The sequence below is a fragment of the Ranitomeya variabilis genome, chromosome 3, assembly GCF_051348905.1.
Source record: "Ranitomeya variabilis isolate aRanVar5 chromosome 3, aRanVar5.hap1, whole genome shotgun sequence".
NCBI lineage: Eukaryota > Metazoa > Chordata > Amphibia > Anura > Dendrobatidae > Ranitomeya > Ranitomeya variabilis.
Genome location: NC_135234.1, coordinates 69,540,948 through 69,554,191, shown reverse-complemented (window position 1 = coordinate 69,554,191; position 13,244 = coordinate 69,540,948). Strand labels below are relative to the sequence as shown.

General features: G+C 38.5%; 1 protein-coding gene across 1 annotated transcript in view; it reads right to left on the bottom strand.

The window, feature by feature from the left end:
* The window catches only part of CRYBG3 (crystallin beta-gamma domain containing 3), a 176,147-nt gene that overhangs the window by 75,630 nt on the left and 87,273 nt on the right, over positions 1–13,244 (bottom strand). Inside the window, exon 4 of the mRNA XM_077294112.1 lies at positions 2,171–7,610. Coding sequence (XP_077150227.1) covers positions 2,171–7,610 — 5,440 coding nt within the window. The remainder of the gene's footprint in view (positions 1–2,170; positions 7,611–13,244) is intronic.

Below are 13,244 nucleotides of genomic sequence, written 5' to 3'. Positions count from 1 at the left end.
TCTTTCTATATTAAAAATCCATGTATAAGTATAACATTATGGACTTTTGAGTGACTATTATTCAATTTCCCCATTTTTTTATATTCTCCCCTTTTTTTCTTGTTTTTAAAATCATGATGATTTGTGCGTGGACATTTGTCTTATTCAGATTTTTTGCTGCATGATGTTAGAAGAGTTAGCATCCTCCTAACCCCCCATAATCACACACACGTGTCAGTGTAGAGAAAAGGATGAAAGGCAACCTCCCGAGCACTCTGGCCATGACTTATCTTCCAGGGAAGTGGGATTGAATGGAATTGAATATATTAAAATCCAGTATGCTTAAACAGGATTAGAAATGTGCCTAAGAACTAACAGGCAGATAATTGCTACCAATCTGCCTGTTGTGCCCAGCGCCATTCTCCGCCAGCACTGAGCGGTTACAGACATCCGCTGTCGTCATGTCAATAGAGCGACAGTTTGTCTTACTGTTGACAGGGCAGGACTACTGGTGTCATGCTGATTGATAGCTGGCTTTCAGCTGCCTAACTGGGAAAGACTGCTGTCAATCAGCATGGCGTCAGTAGTCCTGCCCTGTCAATGGGAAGAGAAACTGCTGGTCTGGTTCTTCGGCCCCGCGAAGAAGCATTGAGCGAAACGCGCATTGGGGTCTTCCTTTTCCATGTCTGCTGCAGGTTGGTCTATATATTTTTGGCTCACTTGCTTACTCCCATCAGGGGGATCCATTTTACATCACCCAGTTTGGGATTTACTTTGTTATGGAACCATAGGGTTATATATTAAAAGTATAGGCTTTGTTATTCGTTTAGTGCACTTTATATGTCTTCCAATTAATGGAGTACCACATGGCACTTGCCAACTGTACCTGTATGTACCTTTATGTATGGTTATATTAAGTTATAAACTGCACAACGCACTTTCCACTTTATTATATCTATTTTGCCTATCTATTCGGATGTGATTTGACTACCGTGTGGAGTTTCAGCCATATCTACTCACACATATATATCCCATATACTATAGAGGGGGTTGTATGCATTTAATCTTTCCTGTTGATTACCAGTGGGTACCTAAGTGTCCTAATTGCATACAACCGCATTTAGGGTGCTTTCACACTTCCGTCTTTTTGAAGATGTTGCAATGCGTCGTTCTGTGCAAAAAACGCATCCTGCAAAGTTGCCCGCAGGATGCGGTTTTTTGCACATAGACTTGTATTACTGACGCATCGCGACGTATGGACACACGTTCCATACGTCGTGCACTGGATGCGTCGGTAATTGGTGGACCGTCGTCACAAAAAAACGTTCAATGTAACTTTTTTTGTGCGACGGGTCCGCCATTTTTGACCGCGCATGTGCGGCCGAAACTCCGCCCCCTCCTCCCCAGACTGCAGAATGGGCAGCGGATGCGTTCATCCGCTGCCCACGTCGTGCAGAGAATTCACAACGTCCGTCGGTACATCAGCCTGACGCATTGCGAAGGGCCCGTACCGACGGAAATGTGAAAGAGGGCTAATTAGGACATTATTTTCGCGCATATACATGAGTATACTACTGTTGGCTGTTTTGCTTATTTTCATTTAGTCCTTCTCAGGCATGTACGTGATACTTGTGTGTCATCCTCCATTTTAATTCTTGTGTCAATAATATTTATCTTTATGATTCTTTTAACAAAAAAGGAAAATGTATTTGTTCGTAATAAAGATTGTATATTTTTATTCAGTTATAGCGTCCATTTTCTTTTGGTTTTCTTGTACTTCTTATGGCGGAGCCTATATTTTTGCCCTTCTTTTTGGTTTAAGGTCTGTTGACAGGGAGCAGCGAATCTCTGGCAGGAGCGCCCGGTACAACAGACAGGTAGTTGCCCGTTAGCAACTACATGCCTTTTTTAAGTCCCAAATATCACCTTTAAGGATGTCCCCATGAAGAAGTTCTCGGCAGCGCAAAACAACCCATTCTCAATCTTTCTTTTTATGCACTTCGTGATGTAAGCGCAATCGTCCCGAAAAGACTACCAATCACTATGTTGGAGTCCTAAGTACAGCAGTAATATGGATTTCTTTCAATAAACTCATACATACTGTAAGTTTTGAAAACCCGAACGAGTATACTCACTCATCACTAGTTTTGACATAAAAATAAATATTTCACAAGATAGCAGCACTTCTTACCGTATCGCTTTCTGCCTTTATCTTCGAGCTCTCTAGTTTCTCTTGAGCGTGACTTTCATTTTTTTCTGTACTGGATAAGTAGTTTTGAGTAGCGTGGAAATACTGATAATAAACACTTTTAGGAGTCACTCGTGGTTTTTTATCTGTTGCAGAGCTCTGAGTAGGCAGTGCAGAATCTGAAGTTAGTGAATTGACAGCAATTGTACTCGGAGAAGGATCAGTGCTTTGATTCGGATTGGATTCAGATTTTGGTGACGCAGATGTTTCACTACTAAAACATTGAACTGAATTGCTGGATTTTTTCCCAGAAATGTCAGGCAGTGACGCCAAATTGAGAAGAAAAGACTGACGTCCTAAAGCCGGATTCGATTTGTTTTCCGCAAAGGATTTGGATATGAACAAACCAGACCGTGCACCTGAAGACGCTTTTTCATCATCAGGTGTTGAGGCAACAAGGCTTGTCTTAGAAGGGCAGGTGATGTCCTCTAGTTCATGTGATCCCTCCTTATTAAACCTGTCACTGGCAATAGGTACTTCTCTACTCGAAGATGAATATATTTCTTCATGGGACGTGTCTTCCAAATCAGCCTCTTTCAAGCGATCTGACACAGATTGCAACAGAGATAAGATTGATATGTGGTCATGGCCACTGTTACTTGCTGATGCCCCCTTATTATACCTTGGTGAACTACTGTTGGACATGGCTTCCTCACAAACACTATCATCTTCGTATATCGGTGACAGAGCATAAGGATAAATCTTGACACGTCTTGACTGCACAGGGAGAAATGAATCATTGCCAGAGGCCTGGTCACTGCCACCATCATTTTCCTCATCTGTTGACTCATCATCGCTTCCACTTATTTCAACATAATGACTATTATATACTGAAAAACGCAAGAAGTCACAGAGCTCTGCAAAGTTGCTGCTTTCTTCATCAATATTATTATAAATAAAATCTTCCATTGATCCTTCGGTCTCCAAAGATATGGATTCTATGTGTGTGTCGCAAGACTTGTCACCAAAAGTCAGATCTCCATTGGTATAACTTTCATCTATTGAGTTGTGTGTATCCACTGTAACAGAGTTTCTAGAAAAGCTGGGAAGTTCTTCATCATCTGTACTTCTTAAAACTTTAATTTCTATGGTGCTGCCCACATCATTTTGACTCATGTCTTTGGTGACTCTTGAATCTAACTTATTTAATAAATTAGGTTCTATTTCTTGTCTAGACTCAAGAATCTGAGACCCTTCAGTCGATCCAAGAACATTAGAATTTATTTCACAAGAAGGAAGATGGACTATATTGTCACAGCCCAATGAAGGAACATCATGGTTTGAGTTTGCTGAATCCTCAACTGGTCCGTTTTGATTGTTTGTGGATATGTCATTAAGGCTAGGTATTGTTTTTTGTGGTGTTGCTTCGTATTTGTCCAGATCCTTTTTTAGGACAGTTGGAACGATATTAGTAACCACCATCTGTTTAGAAGACGATATAACATCATTCACTATTCCCACCGCCATGGACATAATGAGATCTGTGTCATCTATAAGTATATGGTCAGACGGTTTCTGTGTACACTTATCTAGGATCTCATCAGGATGGTCTTCAAGATCTTTACTCTTCTCACTTTGACTCTCTATTATGTGTTGTATGTCTGTTAGACTTTGGTTGATGTTTTGAATTTCACCAACGGCAGAATGCAATACACTGAAAATAATCTCGTTGGCTTTTTTCTCGAACAATTCATTTGATGACTGAGAATGGTCCTCACCTGGAAGGATAAATTTTGCATTCGTAGGACGTGAAGAAATTATTTCAGTTTTGTCACTAACATCGTGGAGTAATGCTGAATGTAACAGTAAACTATTTAACTTTTCTTTATGACTCATTTTTGTATCTGGAGTTAATTCTGAAAGTGATTCACCAAGTTTCTTCAATGAATCATTAGACATAATGGTTTCATTTGCCAATTCTTTTTCTGATTTAAGTGTCTGGAGGGAAACATTTCTGATGTTGTCACTACTGCAGACATTAATATTATTGTTTTTTAAATTTTCTATTAAGACTTCTGGTGATTTGTCTGATATTTTGGGTAATTCTTTTTGAATGCAGGTAAATTGTGGAATACTGTCAGTGCTGTCCTTACTAGGCAAATCCTTAACACGGTTTATAGGCAACTCATTGTCTTTATACGTCGGCAAACCATCAGCTTCCAAGAAACAATTTTTCGGAAATTTCTCACACTTATTCAAAGTCATATAATCTCCTCTATTGTTGGGCAACTCCTCATTTATAACAAAGTCTTTTTTGTTTTCAACCTGGAATGTATTTTCCGTGCATGTTGGAGGGGGTGACAAGTTTGGTATGCATATGATTTCTCGTGTAAAAGTTGGGCTTTCAAGTTTAGCTACAGATATGATGTCAGAACGCAAACCATAAGGTAATTTGACTTCTTCAATGTTCACTGTTTTCATGGACACTTTAGCGACAAAAATATCTGAATTTTCTTTACTAAGTCTATCTGGGGTTGAAATTTCAATTGATGTTTCCCTAAGTGAATTATTTGTACATCCATCTGTAAGAGATCCATGCATTTCTTCAGGAACAGTATTAATGTTTATTATTGGCTCCTTATTTTGCGATATTGGCACAGTTCGTACCTTGAAACTATTGCTGGGTTTTGGCACTAAAGCCTCTTCACTTTTTTGAAGAACAGCAAATGGATCTGGAGCATTTTTATTATATATTTCAGAGTGAAATGTCTTAAGTTGTATGTGTTCATCGGGTGTATAAGCTTGTGATGACACAATGCCCGAATCATTTGGACTGTCAAACTGAACATCGTTGCAATCAACAGATGATGGAGAGTCAGATATTGTATGTGGAGATGGTGAGCGACATTCAATACCATTATCAAATGAAATATCCCTGGAAGTTACTACTTCATGGTTTTTATTAAAAGATGAAGTCTCATTCAAATAACTTTCTGGTATATTCGTGTTATCGGTATTCTGTAGAAAATTTGCAGATTTTATGTTTTGTTTCTTTATGGCACCATTGTCCTCATTGGTGAAATCATTACTATGGCCAGTTTCTGATAACTCCTCATCAAATTCATGTCTTTGTGAGACTTTGAAGCTAAAAGAGTCATTGCCAAGTTCAGAAAAGTGAAAGCCAGATTTTGGCTCTAGATGCAAATTGACTTTTGAAGGTTCTTTTACTTCTGATTTTATACCATCTGATACATTTGACACAATGTGTATATTTGGTTTTTGGTTTTCTATCATTTTTGAAATAATTCCAGACTTTATCGGCGATTCATCTGAATTTCCATTCAACTGAATGGTTACTTCGGGATTTGGCTGCAGCAATTCTCCATCTTTAAGATCATTTTCTGGAATAACGTCAGTGTTTTTGTGTAGACATTTTATATTTCCAGTTTGTTGCAGATTCTCTGAGGTTCTGAATGTCTCACTCAGTTGTGCGTTAAATTTTGGGATATCTTCTAATACTGATGTTTTATCTGAAAACGTATTGTTCAGCTCTTTAAATTGAAAGGATAGCTTGGTATTTGTCTGTGGTTCGGTCTTTAGTAATTCTTCATCATTTTCTGGAATAATGTTAGAAATTGTCTCTAGATGTTCTACATTTTCAGTTTGGTTCAAATCTTTAGCAGTTTTGGATGTCTCATTTAGTTGTAGAACTAAGTTTGGCAAATCTGATTCTGACGAGACTTTTTCTAACAATGTATTGTTCAACTCATTTAACTGGCAGGATACCTTACTATTTGGCTCCAGCTCAGTCTTTATTAATTTTTCATTATTTTTTACATCATTCTCTGGAATAATGTTAGCATTTGTAGGTAGATCTACAATATTTTCAATTTGTTTTGGATCTTCAGAAGTTCTGGGCATCTTAATCAGTTGTAGATGTAGATTTGGAATGCCTTCGGATTCTGATAGGGTTTTATCTAAAACTGTACCCTTCAATTCATGATCTGGTTCTTTTGGATGCCTGTCTCTATATAATTGGAGTTGTTCCCCTATTTCTGAATTGCCCAGAGTATTTGGCTTCACATCTACAGTACTTCTTGAGGCAAACGCTCCATCTGATTGGAGATCTACAGTGTTTGAAATTCCCCCTAATTCTAGTTTCACATAATCAGAAGTGGATGAGTTCAAGCCTTCACAGTTTTTGTCAATTGACCTTTCTAATATGTTGTGTGCAGTTCGGTGTAAAATATTAGATGAATTTTTATGCAGTTTGTCTTCACTGTGCACGTTCACTTCAACCTCTTTCTGATTTCCTGCCCAATCTTGTGAATCCAGAACCTTCTCTAGATCGGATTGTTTTAAGGCACTTTGCAGGTCAACAGCTCGGCTGCCTCCCAAATCAATGGAAACTTCTTTGTCTTCTTCGGAACTTTCCTCTAATTCTTCTGTTCTCATCAATGTGTCTTCAGCTTCTGGCTGTACATTATCTCTTACTGAAAATTTCTCATATTTTTCGGAATCTGAACTATCAGAAGTGACATGGATATGTTCTGTCATGCATTCTTCCATTTTTCCCTTTGTGTTAAGTAATAAGTTCTGTGCTTCCTTGAGCGATAGGTCTGTTTCACTCGTTACATCGTCATCAGTATTTGTTTGTAGAATTTCTGGAAAACGAACACTTTCTTTAATATTTGGTTGATGATCTGACTGCTTTAAATTTAGTTGTTGATGCCTAACAGTATCTGAAATATCTAATTCCTTTGGTTCAATGTCTGTATATTGTCGTTCAATATTTGGCTCTAAATTCTCTGAAATTGAGCTTTCCAAAGAATGATTTTCTGAGTTCTCCCCATTTTGTTTGATATGGGCTAAAATATTTGAACTTCCTCCTAAGGTTGGATCTAAATCTTCTAAGTTTTCTACAGTGTTTGGTTGCAAATATTTTGAGGATTCTTTAGCATTTAGCTGTAGGACATCTTTTATATTTGTCTCAATGTTTGGATGTTGTCCCTCTACTACTTCTGAGATATTCTCAGGATGGACCTCTTCGGAGTGTGAGCATTCTGGCCAGCCATTAGCTTCCATTTCTAGATCATTTTCGAATTTTGAGCTCTTTGCATTTTGGACTGTAGTGTCATCATTATGCAATTGTGAATTTTGTTCACGAGGTTCAAGTTTTGATTGCATTTTTTTATGAATCTTGGAAGGAGGAATTTCATCCTGGCAATTTCGGTCTGGGACTGGATCCATTTTTACCCGCTCATGCAGCATCAGACAATTTTCTGTGTTAGTTTCTCCAGCAGAAGAGGTTTCAGGGTTCTCTTCTTTCTCTGGGATTGGTGAATTTACATCAGCACGTCTCTTTAAAAGCTTCCTGATTCTCCTTGACCCACGGTAGGTGCCATATGTTATTGCAGGGGCATCCTGGACATGTCCATTGAGCCTGTGGAAACATTTATATGGATGTTAAATGTGACTGTGGTAAAATTGTATTACATAACTACACAACGCAAAGTTTGTTAAAAGCAAAACAGCAAATTAAATTATACATTGGTCTTCAAATCACAGCGATAGGAATGTGAAGATGATATACCTGATGATTTTTTATTATAATGCCGCGAAAATAACATTATTACAATTTGGCAACAGCTTAGTTCTTAGATCTCACTCTTCCACTGCGAGAAGGTTGAGTGGTCCCGCTCTACATGCCAGGATACCACACCCCGGGAGTTCAGACCCAACTTTTCAAGAAACTCACACTTTTTCTTACGGAACCACTCTGAGGTTGCACACTCTATATTAATTAAAAAGGCTAGACCCAGATTGCAGATCCAAGCAACAATACACCTGATTCGAATGAATCTCATTCAGCAACAACAGGTTTATTGTGGGCTTTTCTATCTTAGTAATACTATTTACTCATGCTACAGTAGACATTATACAGGCTCTTGTCCTTTTTATATTGGCAAATTTCCATGACATATACAGGTGCTTCTCACAAAATTAGAATATCATCAAAAAGTTAATTTATTTCAGTTCTTCAACACAAAAATTGAAACACATATTATGTAGTCATTACAGAGTGATCTATTTCAAGTGTTTATTCCTGTTAATGCAGATAGCATTGGCATTGGGACGTCTGGCAGTGTAGGGCAGTGACATGGCGCACTTTGCCCAGGTCTGCCACAAGACATTGTATGCCCATATGACATGTGGGCACCACTTGTAAGACTGGAAAATAACTCTCATTATGCATTAAATAAATATTTATAGTTTTAAAATATTTCATGATGTTTTACTCAAATCTGTCTCTGTTTTCGGTGGGGTTCATATTGTAATTTTACATCTCAAGCAAACCTATACACAGGGGGCAAGTTATTTCAAGCCTTATAACCACAGTATGGTTTATGCAGTATGCAGAACATGTATTCAGCTGCGGATTGTTCTCTGTATAAGACATATGGTAATTTTTGTGTTGGATTCTACATGAATCTAAATGAAAACTTATGTCAGACTCTGCATGTACAAAGCATTGCTTCTAGTGGTGAAAATATATGAAGCCCTACAGAAATTATACAGCAACATACAGAGCCTGTGTAGCTCTACGGCACTTTACCGACTCTACCATGTGCCTGGGCCTTAACAACGCAAAAAGGACATATTTTGTTTTACAGCTTTTTAGACCAGATAGAAAATATATGATGAAATAACGGCCAGAGGCCTAGTCATATACCCTACTAGAGGCATTTGGACTTAGTTTCGTATATACATGTTAATGTGTTGTACTATTTCTTTTTTTTTTCCTGTTAACGACAAAACCGATGAATAAGTCGTGGATCCCGTTTAGAAGTCAAACAATAGAAAACCATTAACATTTTTAGGAAAAGTTGAGCCATTAAAGGCTCGGTTGTTGATTCAATCACAAGGACAAACCGCGTCACCCCGGCTATTTTCTGTTTATGAGATTCTAATGGGCAGTAAATTTAGGTCAAGGTGATCAGCGATATGTTTTGGTTAAATATTTCTACCATCTATTTAAAGAGGACTAGTAAGCCAGTCACAGGTATTATTAACAGAAAGGGCTGCCATCAGGGCATTACTGCCCTTACTGGCATATGGGGCCCAATGAGCAGAGGGGCCCCAGATCGGGTAGTATGGGGAGACATGGGGCAGTGTGGGGAGAAACTGGGTCAGTATGGAGAGACCATGGGGAAGTATGGAGAGACATGAGGCTGTATGGAGAGACATGAGGAGGTTTGGAGAGACACTTGGGCAGTATGGAGACACTGGGGCAGTATGGAAACATTGGGGCAGTATACAAAGACACTGGGGCAATATGGAGAGACACTGGGGCAGTATGAAGAGACATGGGGCAGTATGGAGAGACACTGGGGTATGGATAAACATAGGGCAGTATGGAGAGACACTGGGGCAGTATGGAGAGACCTGGGGCAGTATGGAGAGACCATGCAGAAGTATGGAGAGACATGAAGCAGTATGGAGACATGAGGCAGTTTGGAGAGACACTGGGGCAGAATGAAGAGACATGGGGCAGTATGAAGAGACATGGGGCAGTATGGGGAGACATGGGGCAGTATGAAGAGACATGGGGCAGTATGGAGAGTCACTGGGACAGTATGAATAGACACTGGGGCAGTAAGGAGAGACCTGGAGCAGTATGGAGAGACATGGAGCAGCATTGAGAGACACTGGGGCAGTATGGAGAGACATGGGGCTGTATGGAGAGACATGAGGCAGTATGGAGAGATACTGGGGCAGTATGGAGAGACATGGGGCAGTATGGAGAGACCTGGGACAATATGGAGAGATATGAGGCAGTATGGAAAGACATGGGGCAGTATGGAGAGACATTGGGGCAGTGTGGAGAGACACTGGGGCAGTACGGAGAGATACATGGGCAGTACGGAGAGACACTGGGGCAGCATGGATAGACACTGACACTATATACAGAGCTCCTGTGTATAATGTCACTGGTGATCACAGTATTACCTGTATGCTTACACTATATACAGAGCTCCTGTGTATAATACCACTAGAGATCCCTGTATTACCTATACACTGACACTATACACTGTCTACAATGTACAGTACAAAGCTCCTGAGTATAATGTCATCACTGTATTACCTTTACACTTACACTATACACTGTATACTGGACACTATACACTGTATACTGGGTACAGAGCTCCTGTTTATAATGGCACTTATGGTAATATTAGTATTGTGGGTTTTTTTATTAATGATCAATATTGTATTATTTGGTCATTATGTGGTGTGACATTAAAAATGTATGCGACACATTCCCTTAAAGAAACATAAATAAAAAATATAGCTAAAAAGAGTATTTGATATTTTATCAAATGTTTAATAGGTTACAGTAGAGTAGGGCCCGGCCAAAAGAGTCTACCTTGTTGTAGTGGCGGCTTAAAAAAAATCTTTTGGACAAAACAAAAAGTAAAGGTAATGTTTGAGGCATGATATGTGGGAAAAGGTTGAAAAGTTCCAGGGGGCCGAATACTTTCACAAGGCATTGTATGTACTACTTCACACATAATTATTTTTTATTAATTGTTTCCTAAATGCAAAGTTAAAAAACTTTCAAAATAGTCTTCAATAAAAACGTGTCCTACCCTTTTGCTGCTGAAGAATGTCTGTAAGTTCTTAATTGCTGAATGCTTTGCAGAAATATTACTACAGTAATTCATCAGAACTTCAGCTTCGTGCTCTAATGGCTTTCTCTTCTCTCTCCACCCCTCTCTCTCAGATATATGAGCAGGGAGGAAGTTGTAGACAGATCTCCAGCTTGGAGAGGGGAGAAAGTATCTAAAGTTTCAGGGAGGGCAGAGAAAAACAGGCTATAGGCAAGAAGGAAACCACAGCTAGAGGAGAGAAGTGTAGTATTAGATCTGTGCTGATACATGAAGTAAAGACAGCATCACCCTGCTGGATACACAGAGAGCAACTGTTTTAGAGCCAGAAACCATTGTTTAATAGCCCTGGATAGAACGTCACTTTTTCTGAAAAATAATGGTGTATATTTTGTATAAAATTGCTAGATCCTCATAGAAGTCTTAGAGTTTCAGAAGTGCAATAAGATGTCCATGTGTATGAGGCTCTATGGTATCTTTAAAGGCAGAATTTCTCTTTATATACTGAAAGGGTCCCTGTCACGTTAAAAGTGCAGTCCAATCTGTGCAGCATGGTAAAGAGCAGGAGGAAATGAACAGATCATTGCTGTATATATTTATTTAGGAAAAGATTCAGCAATTTATCCATTTAACTCTTTGCGGATTCTGATCTTAGAAATCAACTGGGCAGACATACTCAGTGATTGACAGCTATCTCTATGCATGTTCACAGGGAAAGCGGTCAATCACTGAGTAGGACCACCCACTGGATTTTTAACTCCAGAATGATCAATGAGTAATACTACTAAATAATAAAAAATGGTAAATAGTTTTACTATTATGGAACATGGGTCTGAGAACAGATGCAAAATGGCCAAAGTGTTTTGAAGAAATAACAGATCTTAAGCACATATTTTGGGTGTGTGAGGAGTAGCAAGACCTTTGGTGAAAGGTAACATTACTGATTCATAGAATATACAGTATGATGTAAGGGTGCACCAAGAGATCCTAAAGTAATGCAATTGTGATATGTTGGGGAATTAACAACTGTAGATCAAGTGGCCATTAATAAAATTCTTTATCATGATAAGAAAATGATTGTGAAACATTGGTTACAGGAGGAACCACCTATACTAGTGGAAATAACAAGGAGGACATTATTAGAAAGTTCAGGCACAGCTTCAGAGAACATGACAAGGCTAAGAAGTCTCGGAATGGAAAATTAAGATATAGATTGAGTAAAAGGTAGAAATACTATACGTGTGATGTGAAGTAAGAACTGAGAGGGACACTTAAGTGGTTCAAGTGTAAAAAATTCTGTAAGAAAATGCGTTTATCGAGAGAGTAGACATATTGGGGTGGATGTGATGAGGAACATTATAGGGCAAAATAATTCTTGTTTTTCATGTATGATTGCCTTGTATAACAAAATGGAATATATAACTTTTGTGTAAATGTAAGTTTATACTGAATCTTTTCCTACAGGTATTTCTGCTTTATAACATGCATTCTCCATATCTGTAAGTGACGATTACATAAACTGATGGAAGAACACAACTCGTGCGTCCCAGAAAACATTCAGTACTCCTATTAAGACGTCCATATAACTGGTGACTCAAATGAAAAGTTTAATTAATGAATTACCAGATGGATTAAGAGACTGCAACAGTCCAGAATTGATTACACCAAGGGTCAGCAGATCAGCACTAGATGTTCTTAAAGGCGACATTTTGTGTTTCTCGTGATCCCTTTATTATTCTTCATGATGGTAAATTAAAAATCTTTTTATACGTTTATTTAACAAGAAGTAACTTCGCTAATAACTAGGTGACTAGTGACTAGTTTTCCATTATGAGGATTGACTCTCACCATTGCGTCCCTGCTAATATCACTGAATACTGAAATTCTCCTGTTTAGGTTGGTAGAATTTTCTGAGACTCTCATACTCATTTTAGTGGGGCTTTCAGAAATCTATAGATAGGGATCAAAAAGGACCTCACTGACATGGATAGTACAGTTGTACAACAGATCTGTGAATACTTTTTACCTGCAGCCATGTATGCATTGTATAACCTTTGAATTACTGCGTGAAAAATGATTACCAAATTCTTAATTGATATTCAAAGTCCCGTTAAAATTAATAATTCCTGATCACGACAGACTAAGTAAATATGATTTTTAATCAAAACTGCTGGATGGATAATCAACAATCTTAAATACGCAGAAGATACAACATTAATCGTAACTAGCGTAGATGGAATGAAGGTCTTCTTACAAGTGTCAAGACGGAAAGCTCAAACATGAGAATCCTACACACGACAAAGAAGACAAAGGTGTTGACTGCTGCCAGGTACAACCGGGACACATTTGAGATGGAGATTTGAGATTAACTGTATCAATGATAACTCTAAATGCAAAGATGACACCGA